Below are 18,826 nucleotides of genomic sequence, written 5' to 3' on the forward strand. Positions count from 1 at the left end.
GATCTCAGTGACAGGCTGTGTGAGATTTCGTAGTCAAGTTGACCATAGTTTGAATTGGCAGCAGTGTTGTTAAATGACTTGTCTTTTAAAATTTTAAGTATGATTAAATTATTCTCCTTAAAACAACAGAAAAAAGATGGTGAAACAACTGGAAGAGCAAGTAACCAAAAAAGGGCTTCAGCAGCTCAGCTACGAATAACAAAAGGTATTTTGAGATGATAAAATTTCGTGAAAATTTTTAATGATTTGTTGTTAATTTTCTTAGCCATTATTCCCTGTTAAAATATTAGATTTTTTTTTTCGCTTAGGTCATTAATAAAGCTTCTTTTGATTTTCTTAAAGAAGAAAACTTTTGCTACTGTTTTTTTTTTTTTTTTTCATTTCTATGTATTCAAATGTGACAAGTTAAAAATGGTCAAAACTTATTTTACAAGGAATTTGATAATTGGTAGCTTTATATATCAGTGTATGAAAACATTGATGTCACAAGTTTTAAGTAATTGGGACTAAAATGAAACTGATCCGAAATTCGGTATGCGAGAGAGAGAGATGTCCTGTTTTCCAGAGAAAATAAAGCCCATATAATTCAGTTAAATATACGGTTTACATATTCAGAATTAAGAAATTTGGGCTAAAGTGCAGAATCGCCCACTTATTTGATTGCCGTTTGTTTGGCGCTTTTTACACGAGTAAGAAGAATTGGATTTTTGTCAATTGTCTTTGACTTTTTAAATGAAAATAGGTCAATGTGTACATGGATAGTCAAGGGAGTGTGCAATGCCATTTTTATGCAATTCTGTGACTTTTATTTAAGTGAAAATAGGTCGATGAATATAAGAAGAATACTTTTTTTGTAGCCTGTGATTATTTTCTTCGAATATCAAAGAAGCAGTTGCTCCTTTTTCTATGTTAAAAAAATATGCATGAGAGAATTATGCAATAAAATTTGCCAAATATTTTAATCAGTTTTTTTAAACAGGAAGCAGGCAATTGATTTTAGGGATTTGCTGATGGCATTCATTCTCTGTAAAGCGATGTTCCAAACTATTGCCATTAGTATTGTATCATGTCTGTATGCTTTTATACTTTTCCCCCCTAAATCTGAAGCACAGATGTAAGATAAGGCTTCTTTTATAGGTTGTAACCAGGTTCTAATGCCAGTTCTTCATTTTCAAGGCATGTTTTTTTACTCAACAATTTTTCCAACAATCTGCTAGCCGAATTACGCTTATGCTAGAACTTTTATGGAACAAAAGTGCTTAATCATGACCAAGATTAGGTGCGAAATTTTTTCTAAGTGCTTATTAGCTAAAATCACGATTGGAATTTTTCGGAAAGAAGATGAACAAACATGCACAGAAATTTGTTTTTACAGAGCAAATTTATATATGAAACATGTAAATAATTTTTCTCATAAATTAGAAAAATTTGCATGAAAATGCAGGAAAATTTTGTGAATCTTTGAAGTCGGTAAAAAGGACACATATGAAATTACCTGATCGCTAAAAAGTATGTATACTATGCAAGCTTTTATATGTTCAGCTTGCATATATCCTTTCCAAGGATGAACATTTGCACGTATAAAATATACAAGAAATTACATTAATTTTCTTTTCCCTCTAAATTGGCTATTCTAAAAGTCACCTGCGGATTTATAAAGGCAAACAATAAATATGGTTGCAAATGCAGGTTGACTTGTATTGAAATAGATTCCAAAATGCTACAAACGCATAATGTACAAAATCACTATCATTTAATTAAAGAAGCCCACCAGCGGCCGAGCGGTAAAGTCGCTGAACACTGGTAGTTCGGTCCGAGGTTCGAATCCCGCGAACGGGCTGGCTGCATGGGCGTTTTCGTGGTTTTCCCCATGTGTAACGTGTATACGAGCCAGTTTCCCTTAGAAAGTCCTCCACGAAGGCATCCCTCCCCTTAGGCAGATAGCCTTAGTGAGCTTTGCCATAATTAAATAAACCAAAACCAAACCATTTAATTAAAATATAAATAAATTAAAAAATGCTAATTAAAATATAAATAAACATATACATTAAATTAATAAAAATCAGCTTAAAATCTTAGTTACTTTTGTTGGTTTGTGCAGTAGCACTGAAGGCGTATTGAGTAAGTTTCCTTAGGCGCACTTTTCATTAAAGAATCATAAGTCAAAAATTTAACTACGAAATCTTTACTTAATAAAATAGGATAATTTTGCTTAGCTTAAGCATAACCAAAAAGTAATAATCTTCACAGACATTAAAACACTGAATTATCGAAAAGGAGATAACTTACATAGAATCATCATCAGTCCTAAATATCATCAGACTTACCTATTTAGGCAATAAGAAAAGAAACAGGAACATACGTTGACAGTACCTGAGAGAGAAAGTACTACTGAATTAGACCTTTGGCCCAAGTACAAGTAGCTAAGGTGAAAGTCAAATATACTGCATTGCACACAAACTTTACTTTCTCTCGCCAATATATATATATCTTGGCGCACGTTCGTTTCGTATGCCTTTCGAGTTTCATTATGCAAAATACCTAAATTTATGCTAACATTGCCCCTGTTTTGCTAATGAAACTCGTACCAATTGCAATTCATTCCTGCAAAACTGAAATTTAGCTTTAGGAATTGGTTTAGTCATAATATCAGCAACCATTTGCTCTGTTGAAAGATAAGCAAGTTTTACTATTCCTGTGTTATTCAAGTCGCATATATGATGAACTTTTGTATCAATATGTTTTGTGCGTGAATTAAATTTTTCAGATTCTACAAGTCTTATAGTAGACTGATTATCTTCAAATACCTTTATCAGTAGAGTTTGGGGTAGATTGAAATCTTCTGTTAATTTTAATAGCCATAATAGTTCTTGCGTAGCTTGCGATAGTGCAACATATTCAGCTTCTGCTGAGGATAAAGAAACACAAGTTTGTTTTCTTGAAACCCACGAAATACAGTTTTTTCCTAATAAAATAACACTTCCTGATGTAGATTTTGTATCTTCAATATCTTGTCCCCAATCAGCATCTGAATAAACTGTAATATTAGGTTCTTCACTCGACGAAATTTGTAAGGATAGTTTCTTTGTCGTGTTTAAGTATCTAATGATTCTTTTAACAGCATTCCAGTCCTTTTGACGTGGATTATTACACCTTCTGCTGAGTATGTGAGTTGAAGCTGTGATATCTGGTCTTGTGATAGACGATATATACAAAGGACTTCCAATAGCTTGGCGAAATTTATCATTTGAAGTTAGGAGATTTTCTTCCTTGTTTAGGTTATAATAGTTTGTTTCCATTGGTGTGCTAGCGGGTTTCGCTTCTTCAAGTTGAAATTGCTTGACAAGTTGATTTATTTTATTTTTCTTTGATAAGAGATAACTTCCATCTTCCTTGCAATTTATTTCCATGCCTAAGAAATATTTAGCTTCACCAAGATGCGTTATTTGGTAACGTTTCTTTAAATCATTAATTGTTTGAAGAATTAGTCCTTCTTCTGTAGAACTTATTAGGATGTCATCAACATACACTATTAAATTAATTCTTTTATCACGAACCACTTTTGTGAAAAGACACGGATCTGCTTTGCTTTGACTGAACCCAAGATTCTTCAATGTATTTTCAATTTCTGCATTCCAGTACCTAGCTGCTTGTTTGAGACCATAAATCGACTTCTGTAATTTACAAACTTAATGTCTTTCTTCCGGAACCACGAATTCTTCTGGTTGTTCCATATATATTTCTTCATTTAAGTTGCCGTACAAAAAAGCTGTTTTAACATCTAGTTGATGTACCTTGGCATTATCATATGCTGCCCATGCTAAGAAAACTCTTATCATAGTGTGTTTCACTACTTTTGAAAACGTTTCATCATAATCACTGCCGTATTTTTGAGTAAATCCTTTGGCTACTAAGCATGCTTTGTATTTTATATTTTTACGAGTTTCATCATATTTTGTCTTAAACACTCATTTGCTGCCTACTGCATGTTTTCCTGGTGATAATTCTGTAAGTGTATAGGTTTCATTTTCTTTTAGAGAATGTATTTCTTCTTGCATAGCCTTGTTCCAAGCTTCTTGTTCACATTTTGGTAAGTTTAAAATTTCTTCAAAGCTTTCTGAATCTTTATTTTTAGGTAAGATTGATTCTTCGTCTTCTGCTTTATAAGAGAATCTTTCCAGTGGGACCCCTTTGGTTGATCCACTAGAAACCCTTCTTTCTACATTTTCTTCACATTTAATTAACTCTTCAGAACTTTTTGAATCTTCTGTAAAATCATCGCCAAGAGATGTTTCTTCATTATTTTCTTCATCTTCTTGCGAGTTATTGAAGTGAATTGATTCTAAATCTTCAGCATTATTTTCTGCATGTTTGTCAGATAAAGACGCGTTTTCTGAAAATTTAAGAGTTCTACTTACTATTATTTTCCTTCCACCTACATAAATCCTGTATCCCTTACTTCGTAAATCGTATCCTACGAATATTCCTTCTTCAGCTTTGTTGTTGAATTTACGCCGTTTTTGTTTGTTTACATAATAAAATGCTTTACAGCCAAATACTCGTAAGTGACTTAAATTTGGTTTTCTACCATTCCACAATTCATATGGTGTTTTATCTGTGGCTTTAGTTGGTAACCTATTTTGAAGATATGCGGCAGTAGCAGCTGCTTCAGCCCAGAATCCTTTCGGTAATTTAGAGTTTATTAGCATAGCTTTTGTCATTTCTATTAAAGAGCGATTATTCCTTTCTGCGATGCAGTTCTGTGCCGGACAATAAGAAACCGAAGTTTGATGAAAAATACCAAGCTTCTTCAAATAATTTTCAGTAGTTTCGTTACAGTATTCTGTACCGTTGTCGGATCTGAGAACCTTTATTTTCTTTCTAAATTTATTTGTTGTCAATGCAACATACTGTTTAAGTTTGTCGAATACTTCATTCATTCTTACTTGTCGAATACATCTTTTGAAGTAATAAAATAAATTTGAGTATAATGCGAATAGTCATCAATGAAAGTTACGAAATATCTTTTCTCTTTTAAGCTGTTGACTTCAATTGGCCCGCACACATCTGTGTGCACTAAATCCAGTGAATTTTTAGATCTAAAACTAGTTTTGGGATAAGATTTTTCAGTTAGTTTCGCTTTTACACAAGTAGAACATTCCACACTATGAGTGCATTTGCCAAGTTTAATGCAGTCTGCCAAATCATTTTTCTCAAGTGTTTTTATGGTATCTATATTTCTGTGGCCTAATCTTTGATGCCATTTTAGTATGCAGTTCGTATTAGAACATGAAACATCATTAGCTAAGTATGCTTTCTCGTGAATTGAGTTTACGGTCAATTTATATAAACCTTGCTGAGCGTTGCCGTCGGCTACGAGTATATTGTTACACTTTGTGTAACACTTATTACTATCAAATGTAACAATGCAACCTTTTCGTAACAGATTGAACAGAAAGTAAATTACTATCTAAACCTGGTACATACAATACATTTTCTAATTTTATTTGTGTAACCTGACCCTTTAAGTTTTGAACTTTAAAATAGCTTTCACCAATACCATAAGAATTTTATTTAGCACCATTGGCTACAGTTACTATTTGTTTATTAGAGTCATTTAACTGAGAGAAAAAATTCTTATCACTCGTCATATGAGTTGAGGCTTCTGAGTCGATAACCCATTCTTGCGTTTGCGTGTTTTCATGTTTATTTTCCACTTTTAGAACTTGATTAAACTAAATCTGCGAATTTTCAGTTTCAATACTTTTAAGATACTTATTTTCTTTAAGTTTTGTTATGTTTTCTACACTTTGCGTATTTGCTATTTGGCATGCATTAATTTTATAATTTTGAGAATAATTTCTTACTTTACTGTAATTTACATCTGTATTTGGGGAAGTTCTAGCGTTGCATTTTAAATGAAAACAGTCATTTATTGTATGGTTATTTCTCTTACAATAAGTACAATATCGTGTAACATGCTTTGATTTATTTTCGCTTTTACTTTTTAAAGCAACTGAATTGTATTTTTGAACTTTCTTAGTTTCCACACGTCTACAATACTCATCTATTAGTTTGTTTTTAACATATTCTAGCAACAATTCAGCTTCCGATTTACTTTCTATTGCAGTTATTAAGGAATTGTATGAATTTGGTAAAGAACATAGTAATACTGCTATTAAGTTATTTTCTTTAATTTCTTCACCTATACTACGCAGCTTTTCAGCCAATTCTAGTACTCCTTTGATATGTTCCTGCATTTTAGAACTTTCATTATATCTAATTGAATATAGTTTTCTAAGAAGAAATAACTTGTTTGTTAAATTTACACGTTCATGGACACATTTTAACTTCTGCCAAACTTCTTTTGCAGATTTACTATGCAAAACATGGATAATTTGCGAATCCGAAATGTTTACGCATATTAAAGCTTTAGCTTTACGATCATTCTTTAACCAAATATCAGTAACAGTTTCCGGTTTTTCTTCGAATACAACATCATCTAAACCTTCTTTTATTAGAAGTTGTTCTATTTTAAATTTCCACACTGAATAATTTGCATCTGTTAACTTTTCTATACAAATTGATTCTTTTAGAATAGACATTATTATTTGTTACAATTATTCTTATAAACTTTGTAACTAGTATTTTCAACTAAGAGTTTTAACACTTTATGCCCTTGGAATCTTACAACTAATCTTACAATTTATATTCAGTATTTTTCAGTACTTTTCAGTATTTTTAGAAGCATTTCTACAAGGCAATTACCCTATTCAGTCTCATAATCCTTTGTTGGTTTGTGTAGTAGCACTGAAGGCGTATTAAGTAAGTTTCCTCAGGCGCAGTTTTCATTAAAGAATCATAAGTCAAAAAATTAACTACGAAATCTTTATTTAATAAAATAGGATAATTTTGCTTAACTTAAGCATAACCAAAAAGTAATAATCTTCACAGACATTAAAACACTGAATTATCGAAAAGGAGATAACTTACATAGAATCATCAACAGTCCTAAATATCATCAGACTTACCTATTTAGGCAATAAGAAAAGAAACGGGAACATACGGTGACAGTACCTGAAAGAGAAAGTACTACTGAATTAGACCTTTGGCCCAAGTACGAGTAGCTAAGGTAAAAATCAAACATACTGCATTGCACACAAACTTTACTTTCTCTTACCAATATATGTATATATCTTGGCGCACGTTCGTTTCGTATGCCTTTCGAGTTTCATTATGCAAAATACCTAAATTTATGCTAACAACTTTAAACTAATTTATTGCTAATAAAATTTTTCTAATAATAGCATATTAATTTATTTTTGCTTATATTTAGAACAATGCATAAAAATAATCTCTTCAAATGATTAAAAATACTAACTTACCTAATCTTCTTCAGAATCTTGTCCATTTTCACCAGATTTCTTGCACCGCCATTCAAACTTATCTGTAATATCCTTCCTTTCACACAATCTCATTTCATTCCCTCATGTTGGACATTCATACTTATCTGCAATTAAACCTACACTTGTACACCATTCAAGCAACTCTCTTGGATGATCACATAAATGCAATAAAAATTTAGAATTTACTTTAGAGAGGGCCATGGGATCCAAATATTAAGCAACACTGTTTCACACAAGATACAAAATGGAATGAAGCTGAACATACAAAATGGTATGAAGTACTGCAGATATTTTTGCAAATTCCCCCCCCCCCCCTTTTTGGCTTAAAGAACTGATTCGTCCATAAATGTCACATGACATGTCTCATGATCTCTCATTTCTCCGAGACAAAATAATCTGTGATTGGAACTGTGTACATCTCAGATTATTGCTAAAGTCCTAGCTAGTAACCTTTATCGCCTTACCAAAATGTCGCCAAACTACCTGTTACAATATTCCAAAAATTAGTCTTTCATTCTTAATGAAAGTTCATAGATGACTTTCTTTGCCTTTTTAATTTGTTCATTATCCAAGAAAATTTGGTGTTTCGGATCTCCATATATTGAACATAGCAAGATCTCATTGTCTAGCAAATTAGTTTCTCTTTTCTTCATTGAAGAAATGATTCCTTCTGCAATAAACCTTCCATTTCAGAAAGAACAAACATCCCATTCTTCCATTCTCACCTCCTGTCAATTCTTCAGATTGCAGCATTTTTGTGGCTATATATGGTGTAGAAAGAATCATCAATAGATCATCAATTTAAATCTGGTAAGATGGCATGCAGAAATTATACAGCTAAAAATATAAAACCATAATTTATTAAATAAAGAGCAATTATGATCTAAAGGATATCAAAATTTACAAAAAAAAGTTTAATATTTATTTGTTTTATTAAATATTTCTATATATGTTGTTTAAGTTGCTTTGTTTTTATGCTAAATGCGCATGCGTAAACATTTAACGTGCATGCGTAAACGCATTACGCACATGTGTAAAGCATAACAAAAAGAAGTTTGCGGCTTTGAGGCCCGGATTATTGATCATTCCAGATAATGGACGTCTGGATTACAGACTTTGTATTGTATATGTAAAGACATAAAGTAAGAAATTTAGAACTAATTCTTCACAAAGACCAAAAATTGAAATTCTTAATAAATTTCAAAATATCTTATAAATGCAACAAAGAATTTAAAAATTGTTAAAACCAAAAATTTTTAACGAGCAATTTCAATTGATTTCAATGTTCCTCTCTCTCCCCCCCCCCCCCCCGTCCGACGAAGTGGCATTGAGGTTGATTGAATTCCTCTTCTGTTATGTTCTTTTTTCTGTAAATTTCAAAATATTTTTTTTTATTTGGGGTATTGCTTGTTTAAAAGTTTTAGCTTTAACATATTTTAAAATTTTTGTTCCATTTATAGTTTTTTTAAATTTATTAATTATGAATTTCAAGTTTTGGTCTTTGAAAAATTAGTTCTAAAGTTCTTACTTTATGTCTTTACTGATATTTTTCAGCAGCTTAATGTGCAAAAATACTAGGCATGTTTATATTTTGTTTAAAAAAATTTGTTTTGTATTTATATATATATACCCACTCTGTTACTCGGCTCCGCGAGCTGCTTTATTATTATTATTATTATTATTTTTATATGTTGGTAAATTGTGCATTTTTTTGCTTTAAAAATGATTGCATTATCTTGTTCTTATCTTTCGATTAAGGTTTTTATACCTTTAGTTAATCTGCATGCAATAATTGTAGAATTGTCAACAACTGTCTAATTTTTCTTACCATAGCAGCCCTATTTGTTTGCATTTGCTTAGCAGAATAGTGAATTAAATCTTTCTGCACCTTCAGTGTCGTTTTGCCAAGTGGAACCGAAAAGAAAGTTTTAGTTTTGTGCTCCAAAAAAAATCTTTTTTGCATAGAAATTTGAATTGTAAAAATTATTTTAACTGTATTAGATGTTTTATGTTTTTCTATATCTTTCAATTTTTAATGAAGATAATTTGAGTTTTTATTTATTTTTGCCTTTCCACAAAATGAGAACTGAATTAATTGGACGAGAAATGTATATGTAATAAAATTCGAGGAAATAAGTATACATGAAATGCGGGAAAAACTGTGTATATTTTAATATTCCATATAAGGAAGTCATGGTGTATACATATTTATATATAATATAGTTAATGTATGTTAATATAGTTGTTGAGATTACGGCAATGGTTTATCACTATTGGATTCAATCAGAAGGTCAGTAGAAGGCACAAACTTCAGCTGATAGTTAAAATCAACTTTATTTAACATTACAAAAAGGAAAGCACATCTTGCAAAAGGTTAAACATTTAACATTAACACAAATGAGCTGACACCATACATTGGCAATGAACAGGCAATAAAAGCAAGAAGTCATCAGTGAGTCTTGGCAAAAAAGTCCGTGATTTTATACTCTGGCTATTGTGAGCACAGCAAAGATGAATGATGCCACTACTGCAATACAAATTATCTCTCATTAACACAAGGTTGATGTGCACACTGGAGACATTTCTGCCATTTCCTCACACAGTTTCTGTAAAAATGAAGTAGGATCAACAGAATTAGAAACTTGCTTAGGTTGCAAAATCTCTGCAGGAAGGCGAATAGTAGTTCCATGTAACATTTCCGAGCAGGTTCCATCCAGATTTTATTTGTTAGTTGATTGAAGACTGAGAAACACAATTGAAAGACTCACCATCCAGTATGCATTATTATGATACATCAATGCCTGTTTTAGTGAGTGGTGGAATCTCTCAAGTAATCCATTCGTTTCAGAGTGTTATGGGGTAGTCCAAGTTCACTGAATATCAAGAAGTTTATTAATAGTGAACATGCACAACTCAAATTGTCGGCCCTGATCAATACTTATGGGAACTCCAAACCTAGCAATCCAGTAGGTGAAAACCATTTGAGCAACAGTTTTAGCCGAAATATCTTTCACTAGCATTGCTTCTGACCATTGGGAAAATCGGTTGCTGAGCGTTGAAAGGTAGGAGTATCGTTCCGAGGGAGGCAGAGGCCTTGCTATATCCAAATTCACATACTTAAAACGTTGACTAAGTACAGCAGAGGACTGGAATAGACTATGAGTATGATGTATAAATTTGAACTTCAGGCAGTCGATACAAGCACAATCCTTTGACTTAGAAGGCCAAACAAAACGAGAAAGAAGTCGGTCATATACTTGGATTTTTTGGTCGGTCATATACTTGGATGAGAAAGTCCATGGAGTGAATCAAATACTGCTGTCTGGAGTTGGCTGGGAACAAAGAGACGTATTCTTGTCACTACTTGCATCATAATATATATTTATCCCAAGAGACAATTCCATCTTTTGTAGTTTTAATGAGCTACTTTTGGTGGACAACAGATCAGTTCACGATCATCATGTTGAAATTCAGCAATCTGTGCATAACTTGTGATATCCAGATATTTGTGAGAATAGTATCAGTATTCGTGAGATAGCAGTAATTCGTGAGAATGTATCTGCCGCAGTATTTTCTGGCCTAGGAACATGTTATATGTTGGCACTGAATTGGGCAATGTAATTCATATGCAGAATATGATTTTATTTCTTTTTTTTCTAAACAGAAATATTAGAGGACAATAATCTGTATATATTGTAAAAACTTGTCCCTCAAGATTGTTGAAAATGCCTTACAGCACAGTAGATAACAAGTAATTTGCTATTGCTTGTACTGTACTGAGTTTTGCTGAAGTCAATTTTTGATAGAAAAAGGCCAGTGGCTGAAGGCTATTATTGCGTTGCGAGTAGTGATGGGCAACTTCGGTACATTCTTGTACCTGGTACAAGAGTAACGGGTACAGACAAGTACCCGGTACAAAATACCCGTTACTCAAGTAACTGTTACTTTGAAAAGTACCGAAAACCGATTTCGAGTACCGAGTACCCAAGTATCGATTTGGAGTACCGAAGTAATGAAATACCAGAGTAACGGTTTGCTGTACCACAGTATCCTAGTAACGGTTTGCTGTACCGGAGTACCCTAGTAATGATTTGGAGTACCGAAATATGCAGCTAACGATTTTGTACACTGAAGGAACTCTGCCACGTCACCACATGTTTGATTTTATCTGTACGGAGTAAGATTTTGAATATCAGAAAACATGTCAACTACGGAAGTGTCTGAGGAGCAGGAGAGCACGGCGGGTTGTTTCTGGTGTTGGGTTTGTGTAGATTGTCTTTGACGACCAGTGGAGGTTGGGAGGATTGTGGCACGGGAAGTGGATGGATGGAAACATTTTCGCTTTCGGTTGTGTCTTGTGTGCAGGTGCAGCAAAATCGATGGGTGTTCTATCAATTTCGTGAAAGGGGTCGTCCATAAATGACGTCACGCTTGGAGGAGGGGGTTAGTGAAATTGTGACAGTTTGTGACGAGGCGGGGGAGGGGGTAACAAGAAGTGTGACATATTTTGATTAAAATAAAAATGTTTAAAATCAGCAGATTGAATTTTGAAGTTATTTTAAAATTACCAAAATTTGAAGGTATTTCCTTAATTGGGGTGAAAGCAACTTTCATGTGATTTTTTTTTTTACTTACATTCCTTTCTTTCAAAAAAAAAAAAAAAAAAAAGGCATTCAGAGTAGGTTTTGAGAATAGGGTAGCGGCAGAAATTGTAATTTTATTGCTATTGTGTATTAATTATGTTTTTTGCTGTAAACTTTTCTCTTATTTCATACAAAATAAGTGCACGAATCATTATTATTGTTATATTTACAGATGTCATTAAAACATATAGTTTAAATTTAAAAATAAAGTCTGAAATATGATCTATAACGTAGTGCTACGTTTTTGAACTGCAAGTATACGTTTACGTAATATTGCGTGACATGTGACAAAGGGGGGTAGGGGGTACGTTGAAGTGTGACACTTTGTGACAAAGAGGGGGCGGGGGGTCCAAAATGTTGCAGAAAAATGTGACATCATTTATGGACAGCCCCAAATGAGCATAGTTGCGTACTTGAAAAACGTCGGAAGATTTTCTTTGTATGATATTGAAGGAAGGGAGAGTACACTATGTTTTTTCGGCTGTGTTGTGTTGTTGGAGGGAAACAAAGGAAAAAGAATCGGAAAATAGAAATTTTGATGCAACACTATACTATGAGTAAAAATGTCTCAATAAATTTAAAATAGAAAATTAACTATAACTAGCTGTGTAGCAATCCGATAGGATGCAGTTTCCTAAGTAAATATCAGAAATTTAATGATCAATCTGTTTTAACATGATATTTTTTATTTATATGGATAAATAACATACCACAGAAGTCGTTTAATACCTTCAATTCGATAGTAAAGGGCGTAGGGTTACATAGGGTCTAGAAATTAAAATAATCACAAACTTTTATCCCACTTATAGATAAGATAATGACCTTCAGTACCACTGCAAAATAAAACTTATTCAAGCTACCAAATTTTAAAAAAGAAAAATCTCTTATTCTCTACTCTCCCCTATATATATTAAAAATTCTGAATAAAAAAGTAAGATAATTTAAACATTAAATATAACATAAATGACCTTGTGTGTTTAATTGTAAAATACTTTCATAAAATAAAATTTACACATTTATTCATATACACATGGTTGAAGAGCTTTTCCACAAAAAAGTTTATACTGTTCCTTTTTAAATTACATTTAGGTTTATTTTGAGTTAGATTTGTACTTTTGGAGATTTGGCACCATACAATAAACAACAAAATGATTAGAAATATTTTTAAAAACAAAAAATATGATTTTAAAATTGCATAAACATATATATTTGATTACCATTTTGAATTACCAAAAGCACTAGAAAATGAGGTATGTTTTGAAAAGTGAGATTATGTAATATATTTGGATGTACTACAGTAATAAGTAAATTTCAGCAAAATGGTTAATATTTTTAAAAATGCACAATATGATTTTAAAAAGCACATTCAATATAACAATTTTGAGTTGAAGATTATTAAAAACACTAGAAAATAAGATAGCAAAGGGTTTAAAACTGTGAGAGCGAAATACCTGGATGCAGTAAACACAAAAATGCAACAGAATGGTAAAAAATATTTTTAAAACTCAAATTACAGCCAAAGCTCATTCGACGTAAGAATTTTGAGTGAAAGATTATTAACACTAGGAAATAAGGCAGCATGTCTTTAAAACTACGAGAACGTAATATCTGAATGCTGTAACAGCAAAAAGCAACAAAAATATTTGTAAAATCGCATTATATGAATTCAATAAGTACATTCGATATAAAAATTTAAATTAAAGATGATTTAAACACTAGAAAATAAGATAGCATGCTTTCAACTATATGAGAACTTAACATATGTGAGTACAGCTAAGTAAATAATAGAACTGTAGAACTTTATATTATATTAATAATCTAAATACAATTTCAAAATAATATTTTTTTTTAAGAAATTGACATTTGAATGAAGTAATATTTCATTTAATTAAAACAAATAAAACTTTGATAGGCTGTGCAAAACGTTATAAAAGTATCAAATTTTTTAACTTTATGGAAATTTTGGGCATTTAATTCCTTCTATTTTTTTATAAAGACCACTTAAAACATGTAACAAAAAATTAAGCATAAAAAAATTGACTCCCAGAAACAGTTTTGAAAATAATGCAGCGAAAATAAACATAGAAATAACATTTTAAGCTGAACTTAGGTTGGAATTTTAAGAAGATCAACAAATGATTAAATATTATAATTGTAATGTAAGAAAATTAGTTGTTTCAACTTTTGTCCACTCAAACAGTTTTGCCGATCATTCAGTATTAATCCAGCTTTAGAGAACACCCTTTTGCATGGCACTGAAGTAGCCACAAGGCCTAATTTTTTCCATGATAATTCATACAAATAAGGAAATACATTTTTATTCTTTTCCCACCACTCCAGTGGATCAGATTTCCTGGAAAGAATGGGCTCTTGCAGGTATCTTTTCACTTCTGCCGCAGCTTTGTCGATCGCCGCGTCTGCTGCAGGAGCTGATGAAGTTCGAGAGTCTTTACTCTCAAACTCGAACCAAACCGATGATTCGTCTATCTCTTCATCATCCCCTTCCATATCCTCAACAAGATTATGGGTAGTTTGTGCAACTACTGATAACTCGCAGATAATATCACTTTCAATTTTTTTGGCAACATCACATTTGAGCCCCAATTTTTTTATTCGGGGGTCAAGGAAAGTGGCTTGAGCAATGTCTTCTCTTGAATCGATAGTTGTAAATCTATTACCCAATTCACGTTGTAGTACTAGTACCACATTTTGTACTTGTTTGTTCATTAACACTTTTACTAAGCAGATTTTCACAGATTTTTTGAAGTCCGCCGATTAACACAGGCGCCATAGATGCTGACAAGTATTTTTACGAACTCAACTCGCAAGTCACCTTTTCAAAAGCTTTAAAAACGTCACAAAGATGTTGGACACTTTCCCATTCTGGCACATCAAGAGCCTCTGGGGGGGTCGGTCATCAAACCCACTGTAGAACGAATAGCGTCTTTCAGTTCAAGGAAACGTTTTACCATATAAAACGTGCTGTTCCAACGAGTCTTCACATCTAAGATGACTTTTAAGTCTTTTCTCTCCTCGCTAGAGCACAGATATTTTCGCAGATTTTTTGCAGCGATGTTACTTCTGTAAACTATCACAATATACCTAATTTTCGTTAGAAGGTCGTTAACCTCGTTTAGAGAATTTGTGACAGCCAAATTGAGAGAGTGTGCAATGCATCCTAAATGTTTTAACTTTAGTTCGCTGTCGACAGCGTTAATCATATTTTTGACATTGTCAGTCACTATTAAAGACACTTTTTCCATCGGAAAATAAGGTTGGTAAATGTATATGATATTTTCTGCAATATTTTTGGCTGAATAACGTTCATCAAAAATTGAGCAGTCAATCAGTACCATTTTCCTTTGCATGTGTTCGTCAATAAAATGGCCTGTCATGGCCATATAACTTTCAGCCTTTTGGTTGCTCCAACAGTCTACAGTCAAACAGATATTTTGTACAGCACTAAGAACGTTTTTTAAACTATTCTTTTTTTTCTTCATAAGCAGCAGGAAGCAAAGATTTAGAAACCGTTTTCCGTGAAGGTAAGGAATAGGTTGAATTCAAAGCCTTTGAGTATTCTCGGAATCCCTCATTTTCCATGATACTTATTGGTTGTAAATCCTTATATACCATTTTGATCAGTGCGCGATCGATTACTTTTTTTTTCATGTACATCCATCATATTTCTCTGGACAAACTGCATTATGCTGGACTGGGATTTTTGTGAAAATACACCGATAATATCACAAGCACTGTTGTCTACCATAAGTTGTGTAGTCTGCTGGGATGTGCATGGTTGCCCACCATCTCCAGGGCTAGTGACGACAGAACGGGCTGGAGCGGCATCAATATCATCAACATCTTGATTTGGCAAAGCGCGTTTCTCGTGCAGATTTACACAAGGATGCTTCCTTTGCAAATGTTTTTTTTTTTAAATTTCCTGTTGAACCACCTTTGATGGATAAAAGGTCTTTACAAATGTCACACATAACTTTTTCGTCTTCATTAGTATAGGAAAAGTGCTGCGAAACCAAGCTGAATTTCTTTTTCTTACTAGACATTTTGTAATTCTTTTTTTTTTTTTTTTTTTTCTCTGAGGCGTAAGAAACTGATAGAGACTAAGCAATTCTATAACGTACCGATACTCACCAGTACGAGACAAGAATGAATCTTATGGGGAAAGTGACGAAGTTGGGAGATGGTCATCAGCATCGTCAGATAAGCATAAAAAAAATTCTATTAACGACTTCCACTGTTCACTCCAGCTGCAAATTCTGAAATCAGCACTATGATGTGTAAATGGTAAGTGCAATATCGCCTAATGATTCTATTAATCAGGCATGAAAGAGCAAAAAAACGCAAAGGAAAAAAAGGGAGGAGGGACATGTATGTTTACATAAACATGTCTGGATAATTTCCGGTGTTCCATTCGATAGTTTTCCCCCCCTCAAATAAGCTCCAGAGGGAGTGAAAAAAAAAAAAAAAAAAAAAAAAGAAGATTCGGACTGCCAGGTCAAAGTTTACCTCTCTTCCTATCGGAGGAGCGTCGTCATGTCCTGGGGGGTAAAGCAGGCGTTGACAATCCTGCGTTAGGCATGTGACCTAAGTTTAGTTTTTGGCAAGATAGAAATCTGTTTTTAGAAGGGGGAAGAATTATCATAAGTGGGTCAGTTATCTTTGTTCTTCATTAGAAAAGTTTAAAATTGCATCTGTATTTTATGTTGTTTGGCTTAGTGATCCACTAAATGCTGTGACATTTTCTGAAGTAGGTACAGCGGGATAAAAAAAGATCATATTTATTTAAAAAGAATCATATGATTTACGTTGCCCTATTAAGCAAGCAAACGAAAAATATTTTTCATGATTTATGCTAAAAATATGTTGAGGAAAAGGAAGTTATCTAGTTGGTAGTTGATTCCATTCACCAATCCAACAACAGCAACTTACCAAATCAATCATTTCACATCCACACAGTTTTTCTCCTACAAACGATGAAAAATTAAAACATGCACAATTCGGATTGCTAATCATCTAGCGCTCCCCTCCCTTTCCCTCCTGACTATACCGACACCAATCACAAGCGAGCAGTGCCGGCGACAGTGACTCCAACTGCTACTATTCCCCCCCACACACACAATGAACAGCCTTTCGAAAAATTTCCACTATTTCACACTCGTCCTCCCACGCACACAAAGGCAATTAATTATACTATCTCAAACTTTAGTCTCCGTGACGAACGGAACGGAAATTCCTCCCTTTCACGTTTGCCATTCCATGCTCTATTTCAAGGTCATTCATGGACACAAGGAGCGCATATCACCATTTCGCAAATACAACCAGATACTACTGTCCTCGTACCAAAACCGAAGTGAGCTGAACCCACATCGATCCTCCAATAACGAATACCGAAAAGCACCCGTTTCGGTACAGTAGTAACGAATACCGAAAAGTACCCGTTTCAGTACAGAAGTAACGAGTACCGAAAAGCACCCGTTTCAGTACAGAAGTAACGAGTACCGAAAGTACCCGTTTCGGGACAGAAGTAACGAATACCGAAAAGTGCCTGTTTCGGTACAGAAGTAACAAATACCAAAAAGTACCTGTTTCAGTACAGAAGTAACAAATACCGAAAAGTACCGATTTCGGTACTGAAGTAACGGGTTCTTGGATGTACCGATTTTCATTACCCGTTACAAAATACCCGAGTCGGTAGTACCGACTCATCACTAGTTGCGAGTGCAAAAACAGCTCCAATAGCCACATCTGAGGCATTGATCATCAATGACAACTGCTGGTGTGGGGCATGGTAACCAAGTGCGACTGAATTTTTTAGATCAGTTTTGCATTTTTCAAAGGCACAGTTGTTTACACTGTTAAAGACTTTAATATTTACCTTTCATCTGAGAACCTTTTAAAAGAGAAACAGAGCTTTAGTAAAAATCATTGATAAAAATTCAACATTGTCAAAAACCTCTTTACTTCAGACATTATTGCAGGTTTAAAAACATTAGGAATTATCGCAGTTTTTTTAAGGAAAAGGTCAAACACTTGAAGGGGTAATTAAACAGTAAAGAAATGATACCAATGACTTTCCCAGAACACATTTAGAAGGCTCAGTTTTAACCTGTATTTTTTTTTTTTTTTTTTTTTTTTTTTTTTTTGCAATCAAAAATCGAACAGAGGTGGCTTTCATGCTCATCTTCATTTGCTGAAGCCACATGCAAATCATCAATGTAAGGAACACAGAAGTGTAAGCCATAAAGTACTTGAATAAATCTTTGGAATGTTTTGCCTGTGTTTCACAAATCAAGCAGGGTTTTAAGGACCTCAGATAATCCAAACAGCGTAGCCACATCTGTTTTAGGCACATCTTCTGGGTTAACAGGTTTTTGATAGTACACCCTAACACTAACCAAATCAAGTACTGAAAAAACATTTTGTCCAGAAAAAATCTGTGTATTGTCCTGAATTTGGGGTGCAGGATACCGGTGAAGATTAGTCACAGCATTCAAGTAGTTGTAGTCCCTTGCGATGACTACAACTACTTGAATGCTGTTAGTCTATAAGTCACTATTAGCCTTATGGACCATGTGAAGAGGGCTGACCAAAGCACTTTTGGATGGCTGAATGATTCCCTGTGACATAAGTTGCTCAAACTTCTTTCGTGCCGCCTTGAGTAAATCTGGCAACAAATGACAGTGTTTGGGAAACACTGGGGGTCCTTCATTATAATAAAAAATTGTTGAAGTTTGATTATTGTTGCTTACATAAGAAGAT

The 18,826-nt window shown here is 33.4% G+C and overlaps 1 protein-coding gene across 1 annotated transcript in view; it reads left to right on the forward strand.

Annotated features, from left to right (window-relative positions):
- The window catches only part of UbcE2M (NEDD8-conjugating enzyme UbcE2M), a 71,793-nt gene continuing 52,967 nt past the window's right edge, over positions 1 to 18,826 (forward strand). Inside the window, exon 1 of the mRNA XM_085809774.1 lies at positions 1 to 205. Coding sequence (XP_085665900.1) covers positions 100 to 205 — 106 coding nt within the window. The 5' untranslated portion in view covers positions 1 to 99. The remainder of the gene's footprint in view (positions 206 to 18,826) is intronic.

Source organism: Stegodyphus dumicola, chromosome X2 (assembly GCF_044657685.1).
Source record: "Stegodyphus dumicola isolate Sdum_Otavi_A_Nest chromosome X2, ASM4465768v1".
Taxonomy (NCBI): domain Eukaryota; kingdom Metazoa; phylum Arthropoda; class Arachnida; order Araneae; family Eresidae; genus Stegodyphus; species Stegodyphus dumicola.